Source organism: Sciurus carolinensis, chromosome 14 (assembly GCF_902686445.1).
Source record: "Sciurus carolinensis chromosome 14, mSciCar1.2, whole genome shotgun sequence".
Lineage (NCBI taxonomy): Eukaryota > Metazoa > Chordata > Mammalia > Rodentia > Sciuridae > Sciurus > Sciurus carolinensis.
Genome location: NC_062226.1, coordinates 49,039,532 through 49,051,623, shown reverse-complemented (window position 1 = coordinate 49,051,623; position 12,092 = coordinate 49,039,532). Strand labels below are relative to the sequence as shown.

Below are 12,092 nucleotides of genomic sequence, written 5' to 3'. Positions count from 1 at the left end.
GCCCCTTGGAGCTTTCTCATTTTAGTAAATGGCTGTAACAACGCCATTTGGGGTAATCGCGCCTGGTTTGGATTTGGGGAAGAGGCATGAAAAGAGGAAGTACTTACACAGATATGTCCTCAGGGCCTGGGTACTCACTCATGAAAATTCCTGCCTAATGAAAAGGCAGGTTTTTGTTTTTTTTTTAAAGAAGATACCTCATAATGATATATAAATGTAAATAGGAATATTTTGGGGCGAGGGAAGGCAGATTCATGTAAAGAAGCAGTTCACATTTTTAAAAAGCTGTATTTATTAAAAAGTTGGAAATAAGAAAGCAGGGAAAAATTGGGTGCAGTGTAGGGCTTTCTTCCAACTTCGTAGAATGAAGCTCTGTCTCAGCCTCAATGATTCTTTAAGTCGGCGCTATCTGTAAAGGATAAAGAGAAAATTGGCATTAGAAACCAGTCGGAGACTTGTGATCCGTGCCTCCCACCTCTCTCGCAGCCCAGACCAGGCATTCTGGCGATTATGACCAAGTTTCTCGAAATGGCTTCGTCTTCATGCACACCTTCTCTCGATATTCATCAACTCCGGGCACAGGGCTTGCCTAAGAGTTCTAAAACCTGTCACCCCGCGCCACACTTCGGAACCTGTGCGATCCAGGAGTGCATGGACTGTGGGTCGGGCGTGCTCCGCTCCAAAAGGGCGGAGAAAGGCAGTCAGCGGCCTATAAGTATAAAATGAATGGCAAGGCCTTGACACACACACCACCAGGAGCCAGGCGTGAAGATGTCAGCCTCGTCCCCAGACTTTTCTTTGGTTGCAAAGCGAGCCTGCAAGCTCGCGTGACCATAGGGCATTTCAGGTTCTGGCATTCCTCGCTGGACAGGGTGAGAAGCTCCAGTTACAGTTCTATAGCTTCAGTCCATAGTTCTTCCCCCAAACCTGCTGGAAGCTTCCTATTGTTTCTAGAACTAAATAAATTCTTTTATCCACAAGATCCCTAAACGATCTAGCTTTTGCCTTTCTCTCTTCCACACACACCCAGCTCGCTAGATCCACCAACACTCCACCATCATAGGAGCCCCAGTGTTTGCACTTGATTCTCTGCCCCCACGCCCCTCCTCTCCGGTTATATTCTTCTCATCACTCAGGTTCTCTAATCAAGTCTCTCCTGTTCACTTATACATCACAATGGTTTGACAAATGCTGAAAATGCTTTATTATCTTACCTAAGTATTTCCCCAAATGTAAGCTCTATGAGGGCAGGACCCCTATTTGGTATTGTTCATTTTTGTGTACCCTGCACCTAGCAGGAGGCTCTCGGGTTGGGATCATGTAGTAGAATCTTCATTTAAAAATTCTAGTCAGTAGCTACTCAGTGGTATAGTGCTGGCCTAGAATGCTCAAAGACCTGGTTTCAATTTCAGGAACGGCCAAGAAAAAAGGAATTACAGTTGATCCTCCTTAATCATGGGTTCCCTATCTGGATTCAAATAATTCCCTAAGAAAAGTGTGGTTAGGTATACCATGATTGCTTGTGTACTGAACATGTACAGACTTTTTTTTTGGGGGGGGGGTCATTATTCTCTAAACAACACAGAATAAAACGGTCTACATAGCATCTCCATTGTAATAGATATTATAAGCAAACTAGAGATTGAAAGTAAACAGGTGGAGGGTGGGGGTTATAGCCCCGTTTTAGAGGGTTTGCTTTGCAAGAGTGAAGCCCTGAGTTTCATTCCAGCACCGCAAAATAAATAAACTATATGGAGGGGAGAGGAATAAGTTACATGCAACACCATGCCATTTCATTATAAGGGACTGTATCCGAGTCCCTTATACATCCGAGAATATTGGTATCCATTTAAGTTTCTGGAACAACCCCCTAGGATATCTAGGATACTGCGTACATTTGTGCAGAGGAGGGGTTAGAGAGAATGGGAAGGAAAGAGGAACCGAAGGAACTAACCAACAAGGAAGGGAGGGAAGAAGAGAGGAAGGAAAAGAAAATGAGGTGCTTGGGGTAAATATCTTAGGTTTGGTTACAAAGGGTTGCTGAATTTATTCGTTTGGTCCAATTCAGCAACCTACTTCCTCTCCTTGGCTCTTCCGCTTGCTTATTACTTCATGTCGCAGCAGCGCTGCGATTGGCCTTCCGTCCTACAGCGTTGCCTACAGGAGGAGATGAGACCCTGGGAAAAGAAAAGCTTTGCGGTTGCAGAAGGGAAGGCAAGGAGAACCGTCCGTACACTTTCTTGCTCAGCAAAGCCGAAAACTTAGAGAGAAAATAAAGGGTCTTTGCCTTTTACACGGTGCAAACTTCTACACAGTACAGAGGTCTCCATTCGGTACCCTCAAAATTTCTTAGCTGAGCTCTGGAAATCTCCACTGCATAAAGCATATAGCCAGATTTGCATGTATACATGCAAAAGCGCTAGAACTAACAGATCTCAGATTACGCCTAGCCTAGTGGGTTTAGAAATTGTATCCCGGCAAGGTAGGTATACAGTGGGGGAAACGGGCTAGGTGAGTGTATGCAAATGACCAGCTAGTTCGGAGCGGAATCGGACATATTAAACCTCTAACCTTCTAAGTCATCGATGTTAGAAAAGGTAAGGCCTTGAGTAGCGGGCAGGGTACTTGGGTGGTGAATAGGGAAAAGATTTATGGGGTGGGTTTCCATCCCATGAGCGAGTCCATTTCGGGTTATATCTTCTCTACAGCTCCCGCGAGGCAGCTTGATTTCGAGACGGATTGTCCCAAGGGTTAGCTGTATAAGGTGAATCTAGGCGAGACACGATACTGCGCTCCCGGGGCCAACTATCCCTTTTGAAAATGAGCTCGCAGAGCTTCAGAGGCTCTCGGGTTGGGTTCAAGTGCTTGCTGTCCACCTGTCCTCACCTGGGGGACCCTCCGCTCCTGGCCGTGTAGGCTCGGCTGCCGCTTTCGGTGTCCCCTGCCGCCGCGCGCAGATACTGCGCGATGTCGCGGTGGCCCCGCTCCTCAGCTAGGTCCACCGGAAGGCGACCCCAGACGTCGCTCACATCCAACCGCGCTCCTGCCTGGTGAAGCGCCACCAGCGTGTCCAAGAAACCCTCCCGGGCCGCGTCGTGCACTGGTCGGGTGAGGGTGGCTGGGTCTGCGCGGTTGGGTTCCGCGCCGTGCAGCAGCAGCAGCCTGGCTACGTGCGTATTGCCCATCATCATGACCTGGGAGAGGAAGAGAGAGGGAGGAGTCGGGGAGAAACGATTAGGGCGAGCCAGGGCAATATGGGCAGGACTGGTTAGGGTTAAAAAAAAAAAAAAAAAAAAAAAAACTATTTATGAAACTTCCCCGCCATCCCATGCAATCAAGGGCACAAGCCAGCGGGGTCTATCCTTCATTTGCTTCCAGTTACCAACTTTTTTTCTCCTGTTCTACTGATTCCACTTTTCAGTGCGCATCGAACTCCAGTATATTCTTCAAACTTTCGGGGCGCCCTAACCACAGGCAGAACGCTGCCAGAGACACAGGCAACAGTAAAAGTGTGAAAGAAAAACTGGCTTTTACTACAACCTAATTTCCTGTATTTTTCCTATCATTAGAGATGAAATTATGCTAGGCTCAAAGACTGCAGTTCACTGCTGACATTCAAGCTCAGATGTGGTAATTATTAAAAAGTGAAAAATTTAAACACACACACATATACACCTCTTAATTCTTACAAAACTCTGTTAATCTTATATTCCCAGAATGTTAAACTTCAATTTTATTTACTTATTTATGCAGTACTTGGGCTCAAACTCAGACCTTTGCACATGCTAGGCAAGTGCTCAAATATCAAGTTACATCCCCAGTCCACTTTATTTTTCATTTGTAGACAGTGTCCCCTAAATTGTCTAGGTTGGCCTTGACCTCATTATTTTCCTGCTTCAGATGCCTTCAGTAGCTGGGATTATAGGCCTGTGCCACCTCACAGGTTTAAATTTCAGGTTCTTTAAGCATAAAATAAGAAGGCTTATTTAATTAACCCTAAATGCCCCTCTACATAATAATGCTCCCAGAAGATGTCAGTGTCCTAATCCTCAAAAGCTGTGAATATGTTACTTTACAGAGCAAAAGAGAATTTCCAGATTTGATATGAAGGATCTTGAAAGAAATTGTTCTGGATTTTTAGTGTGGGCCAAATGAAATCACAAATGTCCTTTCAATATGGTGAAGATCAATGCAAGGATATAAGCAAGGGTAGCAGAGGTAAAAGAGAAGATTCAGGGGCCATGAGCCAAGAAACTTGACAGTCACTAGAAGCTGAAAAAGGCAAGAAACCAGATTCCTCCTGAGAGCTTCCCCAAAAAGAAAGAAGTCCTATGAACCCATTTTGAGCTTCTGACCTCCAGAACTGTAAAAGGACAATTTCATGTTTGTTTAGCCACTACATTTGTGACAACTTGTTACAGTAGTAATAGGAAACTAAAACACTTTCCAACTTTATGATTTGAGAGTTCATGAAAAAGGACCTGAATCCTGAATCCTGATTCCGGAATCTTCTTAGAAATAAAGGCATTCCCGAAGAAGAATTTAAAAATGTTGTCTACAACCATTGCAACCTTGTAATGTGAGTGTTGTATGGTGGGTAGTGGTGGTAGACAATCCTTTTTAGGATTTCCATTATCTGGTTATATTAGCTCAGGGACAATGACTGTCTAAAGAGGAATTACTTATTTTAGCTACATTCTGTATCAATGAAACACAAATTAATTTTTCTAAATCAAGAAACCATAACACATAATACCATGGTTATTGGATCCTGTCCTGGAAGAAAGTGAAACTGACTTAGTTTGCAAAAAGACAAGGAGAAAATATAAGTTATCTAAATTATAGCTACAGAAAGAAAGAAAATACATTGCAGTGTACTGTGTGTATGATGAAGTCCTTCATCTTGGTCATAAAACTGGTCTTAAACGTTTTCCACATATTTTATGGTATGAAAAAGAGGAAAAGTGACCCACATTTGGATATCTAAATCATAATGGCAACCCAAAGCAAAAAGAAAAGAAAAGGAATATTTCAAAGATGCCTAAATCCATTTCCTAAGAAATTAATTTGAATTCAGTACTTTAAATTTTTCTACAAACTAAGTATTTCTGTATTAAGCAACAATTTGGTTAAGGTTCTAATTCAAAATCATTTCCCCTTTCTTCCCCCTACTAAATAATTATTAACTAATTATCCAATTTTCTTTTTCTTTTAATTGAATCAAATAAGGTCTCCTAATATATTCTAGGACTCCAAAGTCAACCTCCCTAAACAGCTGGAAAAGTTTCAGAGATGTTATTATTCATGTGCACAAATAATTTTAAAGGACTCACATTTATCTTGAACAACCAACAACCCAACCTCTCCAGCCTCAAAATGTATTCTGCACACTTAAAATTCCAAACAATCTCAAGTTTTAAAGCATTTTGGTTGTATTTGTATATTCATATTTTAAAGTGTATAAAATTTATTCTATTTTTCATAGTTTCAGGGAAGGAAGTCATTTGGGCAGTTTGTGAAATTCCAAGTAGAGTTAGTTTCCTTTGTCTTGTTATGCAGATGTGTTTTTTTCAAAGTGCATTTATTTCATATAAATTTTCTTTTTTCAGATCAGAAATAATGGTCACCATTCGGAATAAAAACTAAGTTGGCTGCCAGAATTGGTTTTTAGCTTAAAATTTAGGAAGTTAGTGAAGGCAAAAAGGAAAGAAAGAAAACAACAAATTCATTACCCTCCCCCACAAACATAAACCTGGAGCACAAAGGGAAGAAATGAGAATCGTCTCTCAACAATGAGGAATTGAAAACTCTATCAGAAATAAGTTAAACCATATCGAGAAGTTAAATATAGCAAAAGAGCACGTAACTAAGTGGACATCTTAGGCCAGATCACACTAACGTTTATATTCATATACTTGTCTTTATTTTCTAAGTTCCCACATCAAGTATATATCTCCCTACTGAGTTAAAATAAGCAAAAAGTGTAGTTGCTTCTGAATAATTTTAGTCGGTATTTATTCCAAACATGCGCAGTAGTAGATTTCCAACGAAACCCCCCTTAGCAAGGAAGACAATTCAGGGGTCTGTGAGTTCCGGGCTAAGTAGTTCTAGCAAATCATTTAAAAAATACATTTCTTTAAAACTCGCTTTTATCACAAACGTTTGTAAAATTTGTATCTCAATCTAATAGAAACACTCCCCCATCTTCATAGCATTCTGGTGATCCATACTCGTGGGCCTTCCCATTTCTTCTTGGGCTTTCCGAACCCCTAGGGCGTCGCCAGGAGGAGGTTGCCATACCAAACCCCATCTAAAAATTTCCCGGGAAGCGTCACCTTTTCGTTGAAACGAAGAGCTATCTAGTTCGGATTCCACTGCCAACCTCGTCCGCCGAAGTTGCCCGCCATCCTCTTCTCCCGCTGCAGACCCTCTTACCTACCTGAATCGGGCTCCGACCGTACCGATTCGGGGCATTGGGCGGCGCGCCGGCCTCAAGTAGCGCTCTCACCTCCTGGGCGCGGCCCTGCGCTGCAGCGCTGGTCAGCCGGTCCGCGGAGGGCTCCATGCTACTCCGGCTTTCTAGCTTCTGGCTTGCTCCCTTCCCCCGCCGCCGGGGTCTAGCGCGGGCTGCCGCCCCGCCCTATGATGATCTGCCCGCCCCTCCTCTTTCTTCCTCCAAAGGCAGGCAGGCAGGCAGGCAGAAAGACACTGTCTTTTCCACCGCGGCAGCGCGCCGTTCACTTGCCTCCCAGGAGGCGCCATTCGCCCTGAATACAGTGCCACTGTGACACCCCTGAATTCGCCGTTTCCTGTGCTAGCCAGAGGTCCTAGCCTAAAGCCGGAGGAAGCGGTGGGAGAAAAGCTCCCAGGTTCCCTCCCCACCTGCTTCCCTCGCGGCGCCCAGATCGCCCCTCCTCACTGCTGCGTCTTCCGGCCTCCCGAAAGAGACGCACGTGGGTTTCTGAGCTAGTTCGCCCGGGTTAAGGCTACATTTCTCTCCCATTTCCTTCTTCCCCAGTGCAACACCCTGCCATTAGAAAACTAGGCGGGATTCCTTACTGCCAAAAAACTAGTAAAGTCATAGGCAAAGATTGCTTCATTTTTAACCCATTAAGTCCCAAGTTTTCAATTCTATGAACATTTCAACGAAATTGACACAGGTGCATTAAAATAGGTTGGAAATAATAATCTAGAACTCATATGTTATAATCATTATGGTGTAATTGCATTATATATTATATTCAAGTTTTTATAGGTGTCCCACAACTGGGATGATGGGGGAAATGGATTAATCTGAAGAAATGCCAAAGCCATCCCCTTCTCGGGGTAAGAACCCCACTGAGGATTGCAATAGCAGGACTATAAGACTTTCCCTTTTTTTAGATGACAACCTTACCCCTACATAACACACCACCGCCGCCTGTCTCTTCAAACCCACGACTTACTTTCGCGCTAGGTCCACGCTGAGATGGGATGCCAGAAATTCCAGCTCAAAGCATTCATTTTGGAGAGTTCACCTGCCCTCCAGCCTTCAACCCTCTCCCTAGTTTAAAATGGATATTTGGTTGAGGGTATTTCTTACACCTGCGCAAGGCGTAGCATAAGGGCTGGCTTTTAAAAGCGGGGGGTCTATTCAACGCCCATGAGGAAGAATTCTACCTTTAAGCAAGTAGGGAAGAGGGGGAGGGAGTCATTGGAGGGACAGAGTCGGCACTTAAAAAGTCATTGTTCCAAGACCAGAAAAATGCTCGGCGTTCTAGAGGCAGTGATTCAGAAACCAGGCTCATATGTTGTCCTGGGGCCACTCCTGGGTCTCCTTCGGCTTCCCACACTTTTCCTACTGAAAATACCTTGAATTTTTCTTAGATATAAAAGAGGGAGCTAAGAGTGGTCCCTGCTTTATAGAGATGTTGTGAGTTTAAATGAATTGTTATACATATGAGCATTAAGAACAATGCCACACATCCTAAGCTAATACGTGTGAGCTATGAAATTATCCAATTGAAAGATCCACTTACAATCTTGTGAGGCACGGAGAAGAAAATGCTTTATATATATATATATATAATATATATATATATATATACACATATATTAGAGTTGATCAATATAGATATAGAATATATATGGAGAGAGTAGATCAAGAAGCTCTTAATCATCAAAAAGATTTTGGCTCCCCTTTGCCATTCTTATATAATGCACATCATATAAGGAAAAGTTAAACAGAACTAAAGAGTATAACAAGCAAAAGGAAATGCAATAAATTTACATATATATGTTACTTTATAATATATTTTTTAAACATTAGAGTGCTCAACCTTTGCTGATGTCCTAAGTATATGTTTAATCTGTTTATTGAATAACCCAGCTCTGTATACAAGTTATTTCAATCCCTGGTTAACTTCACTTGCAGACCCAGAATACCCTGTAGTTTTGGTTGCTGTTCCATCCACAAAACATTAAAATAATACCAAATAAAATGTTGATGGACTGTCAAATCTGTTACAAAAACCCATAATACATCTGTTTTCCTTCAGGCATATCTCAATTATCTGGGTGGCAATGGTGTGAAAAATTCAAACCGTGGATAAAGAATTTAAAAATGTTTAGCTTAAGATATTTTATGACAGGGAAAGAGGAAGTAGCAGTTGTGATGATGAAAGGGAGAATGCACATTTCCCCTTTAATATCAGAATATCACTTTTAGACCAATATCAGAATTCATTCAGTAATGGTGAGTGGAAAGAGTTAGCTTCTTCGAACCTATTCAAGGCTACAGGCCCTCTCCTTAAAAGAGAAAAAAATATGTAATGATTTTTGAAAATATGTATTCATTTGCCCATTTTTTTTTTTTAAATAAAACTCAGGGGCTGGGGATATAGCTCAGTTGGTAGAGTGCTTGCCTTGCAAGCACAAGGCCCTGGGTTCAATCCCCAGCACCGCAAAAAAAAAAAAAAAAAAAAAAAAAAAAAAAAAAAAAAAACTCAGGGGCTTCAGGGATTGCTCTGCAATTCAATCACTGATTCCTATACTGGGAACTCTTTCAGTTTTCATGCAACACATCAAACTACTGGTGAAGGGAGAAAATAGGAGATGAAACCATATAAAAACATCTTTTGTGGAAATGGGGAACATCATGCTAAGTGAAATAAGCCAGACCCAGAAATTCAAAGGTCCAGTGTTTTCTCTCATATGTAAAATAAAGAAAGATGGAAGTATAGGACATCATAAAGATACAGGGTAGATCAGTAGTGTAGGAGATTGAGAAGCAAAGTGGAGGGATGGGAAAGGGGAGGCAATGCAGAATGAATTCTTTAAAAATCATGTTATGTGCATATATAAATATACCACAGGGCATTGTACCGTTATGTATAAAGAACCAATCAAATATAGATAAATAGAGGAACTGAAAGAAGTCGGGCAGGGTAGAGGAAGGAGAATGGGAGAGTAGAAGGAAGGACAGGAGGAAAAAGGGGGAGGGTAGAATTCTCAAAATATTATGGCATCTTATGTATGGTCCTTTTGCTCTGGAAGTTGACTACATTATCTATGATAAGTCTTTTATGAATAGTTAATAATAGTGAGAAAACTTTTCCATTTTTAAAAATCTACCACACTCCCAATTTACTCAACTCTCTTAGTTCAGACTGGAGTCCAATCCCCAGATGAACTAAAATATAAAGCTCAAGATCCAGGTATATTCCTCAAATTTGCATCCCTTAAATTTCACATGTGTAAAATGGGACTATGATGTAGTTTGTGGGTTTGTAAAATAAGATGTTTGTCAAAGAGGTTTATGAAATTTTATTTTATTATTGTTATTATTATTTCTATACTTGCTTTTCTTCTTCTGTGAGAATGCCATGGCCTTCTTCTTTTTAGATCTGTGCCAACTTTGTAGCTTTGAACATCTATACTATGATATTCTTATGTCTTTGAAGGGAAAAAAAGAGTACCACCTGTTAATTCATCCAGTAAGTTCAGAGGCTAAGAGTAAAGTGTGTTGGGAGGGTAGATTAAAGGAATGGGCTCTAGAGTTGGGCTGCCTGGTTCTAATCTGGATTTTCCCACATATCCACTTTCTTACTCTGAACCAAGTTACTTAACAGTCTCTGGGCCTCAGCTTTCTTATTTGTTTGGTTAGGGTAATTAATGATATGTGCCTCAAGTTGTCCAGCAGAAAAAGGAAGCAGAGGATGACACAAGAAAATGAAGAGGAAGCAAATCTTCTGGATGCTGAGAGCTGACTGTAGCCTTGGAGGAAGGTGTGCAGGAGGATGAAGAGAGAAAACAAAGAGAAAGATGTTCCAGGAAGAGGTGAGAGCATGTGCAAGGGCACAGAGGTTTAGGAAAACAGAAAGCAATTTGCTGGCATGGCAAGAAGCTGTAAAAATCAACTTCTGGATGAGGAGCTTGAGAAGGACGACTCAGAGAGTCAGAAGGAAACCCAGGCAAGGCAGTGGGACATTACATGTGAACTACACTTTCCAGTTTGGCTGATTGTCCAAGAATATGTAGAAACAGATCCACATTAATAGGGGAAAGAAGACTGGCATGATGTATTCTGATAACTGATACTTCAAACCTGTGCTGTCAGGAATAATTGTGTGTGTGTGTAATTTACTTATTTATTCATTTATTTATTTCAGGGTCTGGAAAAATCCAATAATACAGAAGAATTCCTTAGAAAATAACTTACCAGGGCAAGGTGTACATGCTGTAATGAAGTTTCTAGGCATAGCTGTATTAAGCCTGCATAGACAGGTTCTAGGATAAGATACTGGGTGCAGTGGAGAATTGTTCAAAGATAATAGAAATGGAAGAATAAACCCATACACCCTTTAGTTTAGAAAGGCAATAATGTAAGAAAACAAGGGTTCCCAGTAAAACTCAATCATGTATTTTGTTACTTAAAAGTGACACTTTTTTCTCCAGTGTCCTCTTCTGCAAGTGGACCTAACAACAAACTGTGCCTTAAAGAATGTTGTTCGACTCCACCAAGAAAAGTGTTCCTCAAAGTGTCCCTGAGTAAGAATCTGAGCACTGAGTGTCCAACTGAGTGATGAGAATATTTTAAATGGGAAGGAAGCACTTTCTAAATTGAAAAGTGGCAAGGAATTTGTTTATTTTCATCAAGGAGAAAAGATAGCTTTAGTATGAAAGGGAGATCTCTGAGAACATAGAGCAGACTCCCAAACAGGTTTGCAATAAAAGGAATATGTGCCTGTCCCCAGAAGGAGATCTCTAGAAGTTCCAAGATGGAGGATAGTTCCTTCTTCCTTTTACTGCTCTTTATTTAATTGAATTCAATGTATCACAATTATTGAGAATAATAATTTGCTATGATCAAGGCACTCTTTCAAGTCCTCTATGCTATCTCTCCTTTTTCAGAATGATCATAAAATTTATTTTCCTATTTGAACAGGACCATAGCAAGGAGCACAAAACTCTAAATGCCTTAATTTATTACAGACTTTGTGTGTAATTATAGGCAAGTCACAATTTTTCAATCTTCATTTCCAAATTGTCAATTGGGCATACAATCTGCAGTACCTATCAGCCTGGTGTGGTGGTGCATGACTGTAATCCCCATTACTTGGGAAGCTGAGAGAGGATTATAAATTCCAAGCCAGCCTGGAAAACTTAGCAAAACTCTGTCTCAAAATAAAATAAAAGGGATTGTGGGTGTAGCTCAGTGGTACAGTATTTGACTAAAACTTGTGACATACTGGGTTCAAGTTCTAGTATTAGAAGAAAACCCTGCAGTACCTATCATCATTTTAACAAGATCATTTTGAGAAAAACTTAGAAGTGTATTACATGCTATAAACCAGATGCCTTTTTAAAATTAGTGTGTAAAACAAATGTGATTTTAACATCTATTTAAATAATTTACTATTAATAATGTCTTCAGAGTAGACTCATATGAAATGAGAACTCTCTGCAGCTCATGAGAATAATCACTCCTTAACAACTATTACCAACTTTTTTGTTGAAAATTTTCATATGATGAATTACTTTCATCTGTTTGTAGTTATTTGACTAGCTGAAAAACTAAGTATGTGTGCATGTATGCACATATATATGTGTGT

General features: G+C 40.9%; 1 protein-coding gene across 2 annotated transcripts; it reads right to left on the bottom strand.

Annotated features, from left to right (window-relative positions):
• Window positions 1-268: 268 nt before the first annotated feature.
• LOC124964288 (cyclin-dependent kinase inhibitor 2A-like) lies at window positions 269-6,659 on the bottom strand. 2 transcript variants are annotated; one of them, XM_047524300.1, is made up of 3 exons: window positions 6,509-6,659; window positions 2,887-3,194; window positions 269-409 (listed from the first exon to the last, which is right to left on the bottom strand). In XM_047524300.1, exons 1-3 carry the CDS (start codon window positions 6,563-6,565, stop codon window positions 406-408), a joined length of 369 nt encoding a protein of 122 aa, XP_047380256.1. In that variant the 5' UTR covers window positions 6,566-6,659; the 3' UTR covers window positions 269-405. The 2 variants fall into 2 exon arrangements, with proteins under 2 accessions (XP_047380256.1, XP_047380255.1); XM_047524299.1 differs by having other exon boundaries at window positions 6,440-6,642.
• Between the last annotated feature and the right edge of the window lie 5,433 nt (window positions 6,660-12,092).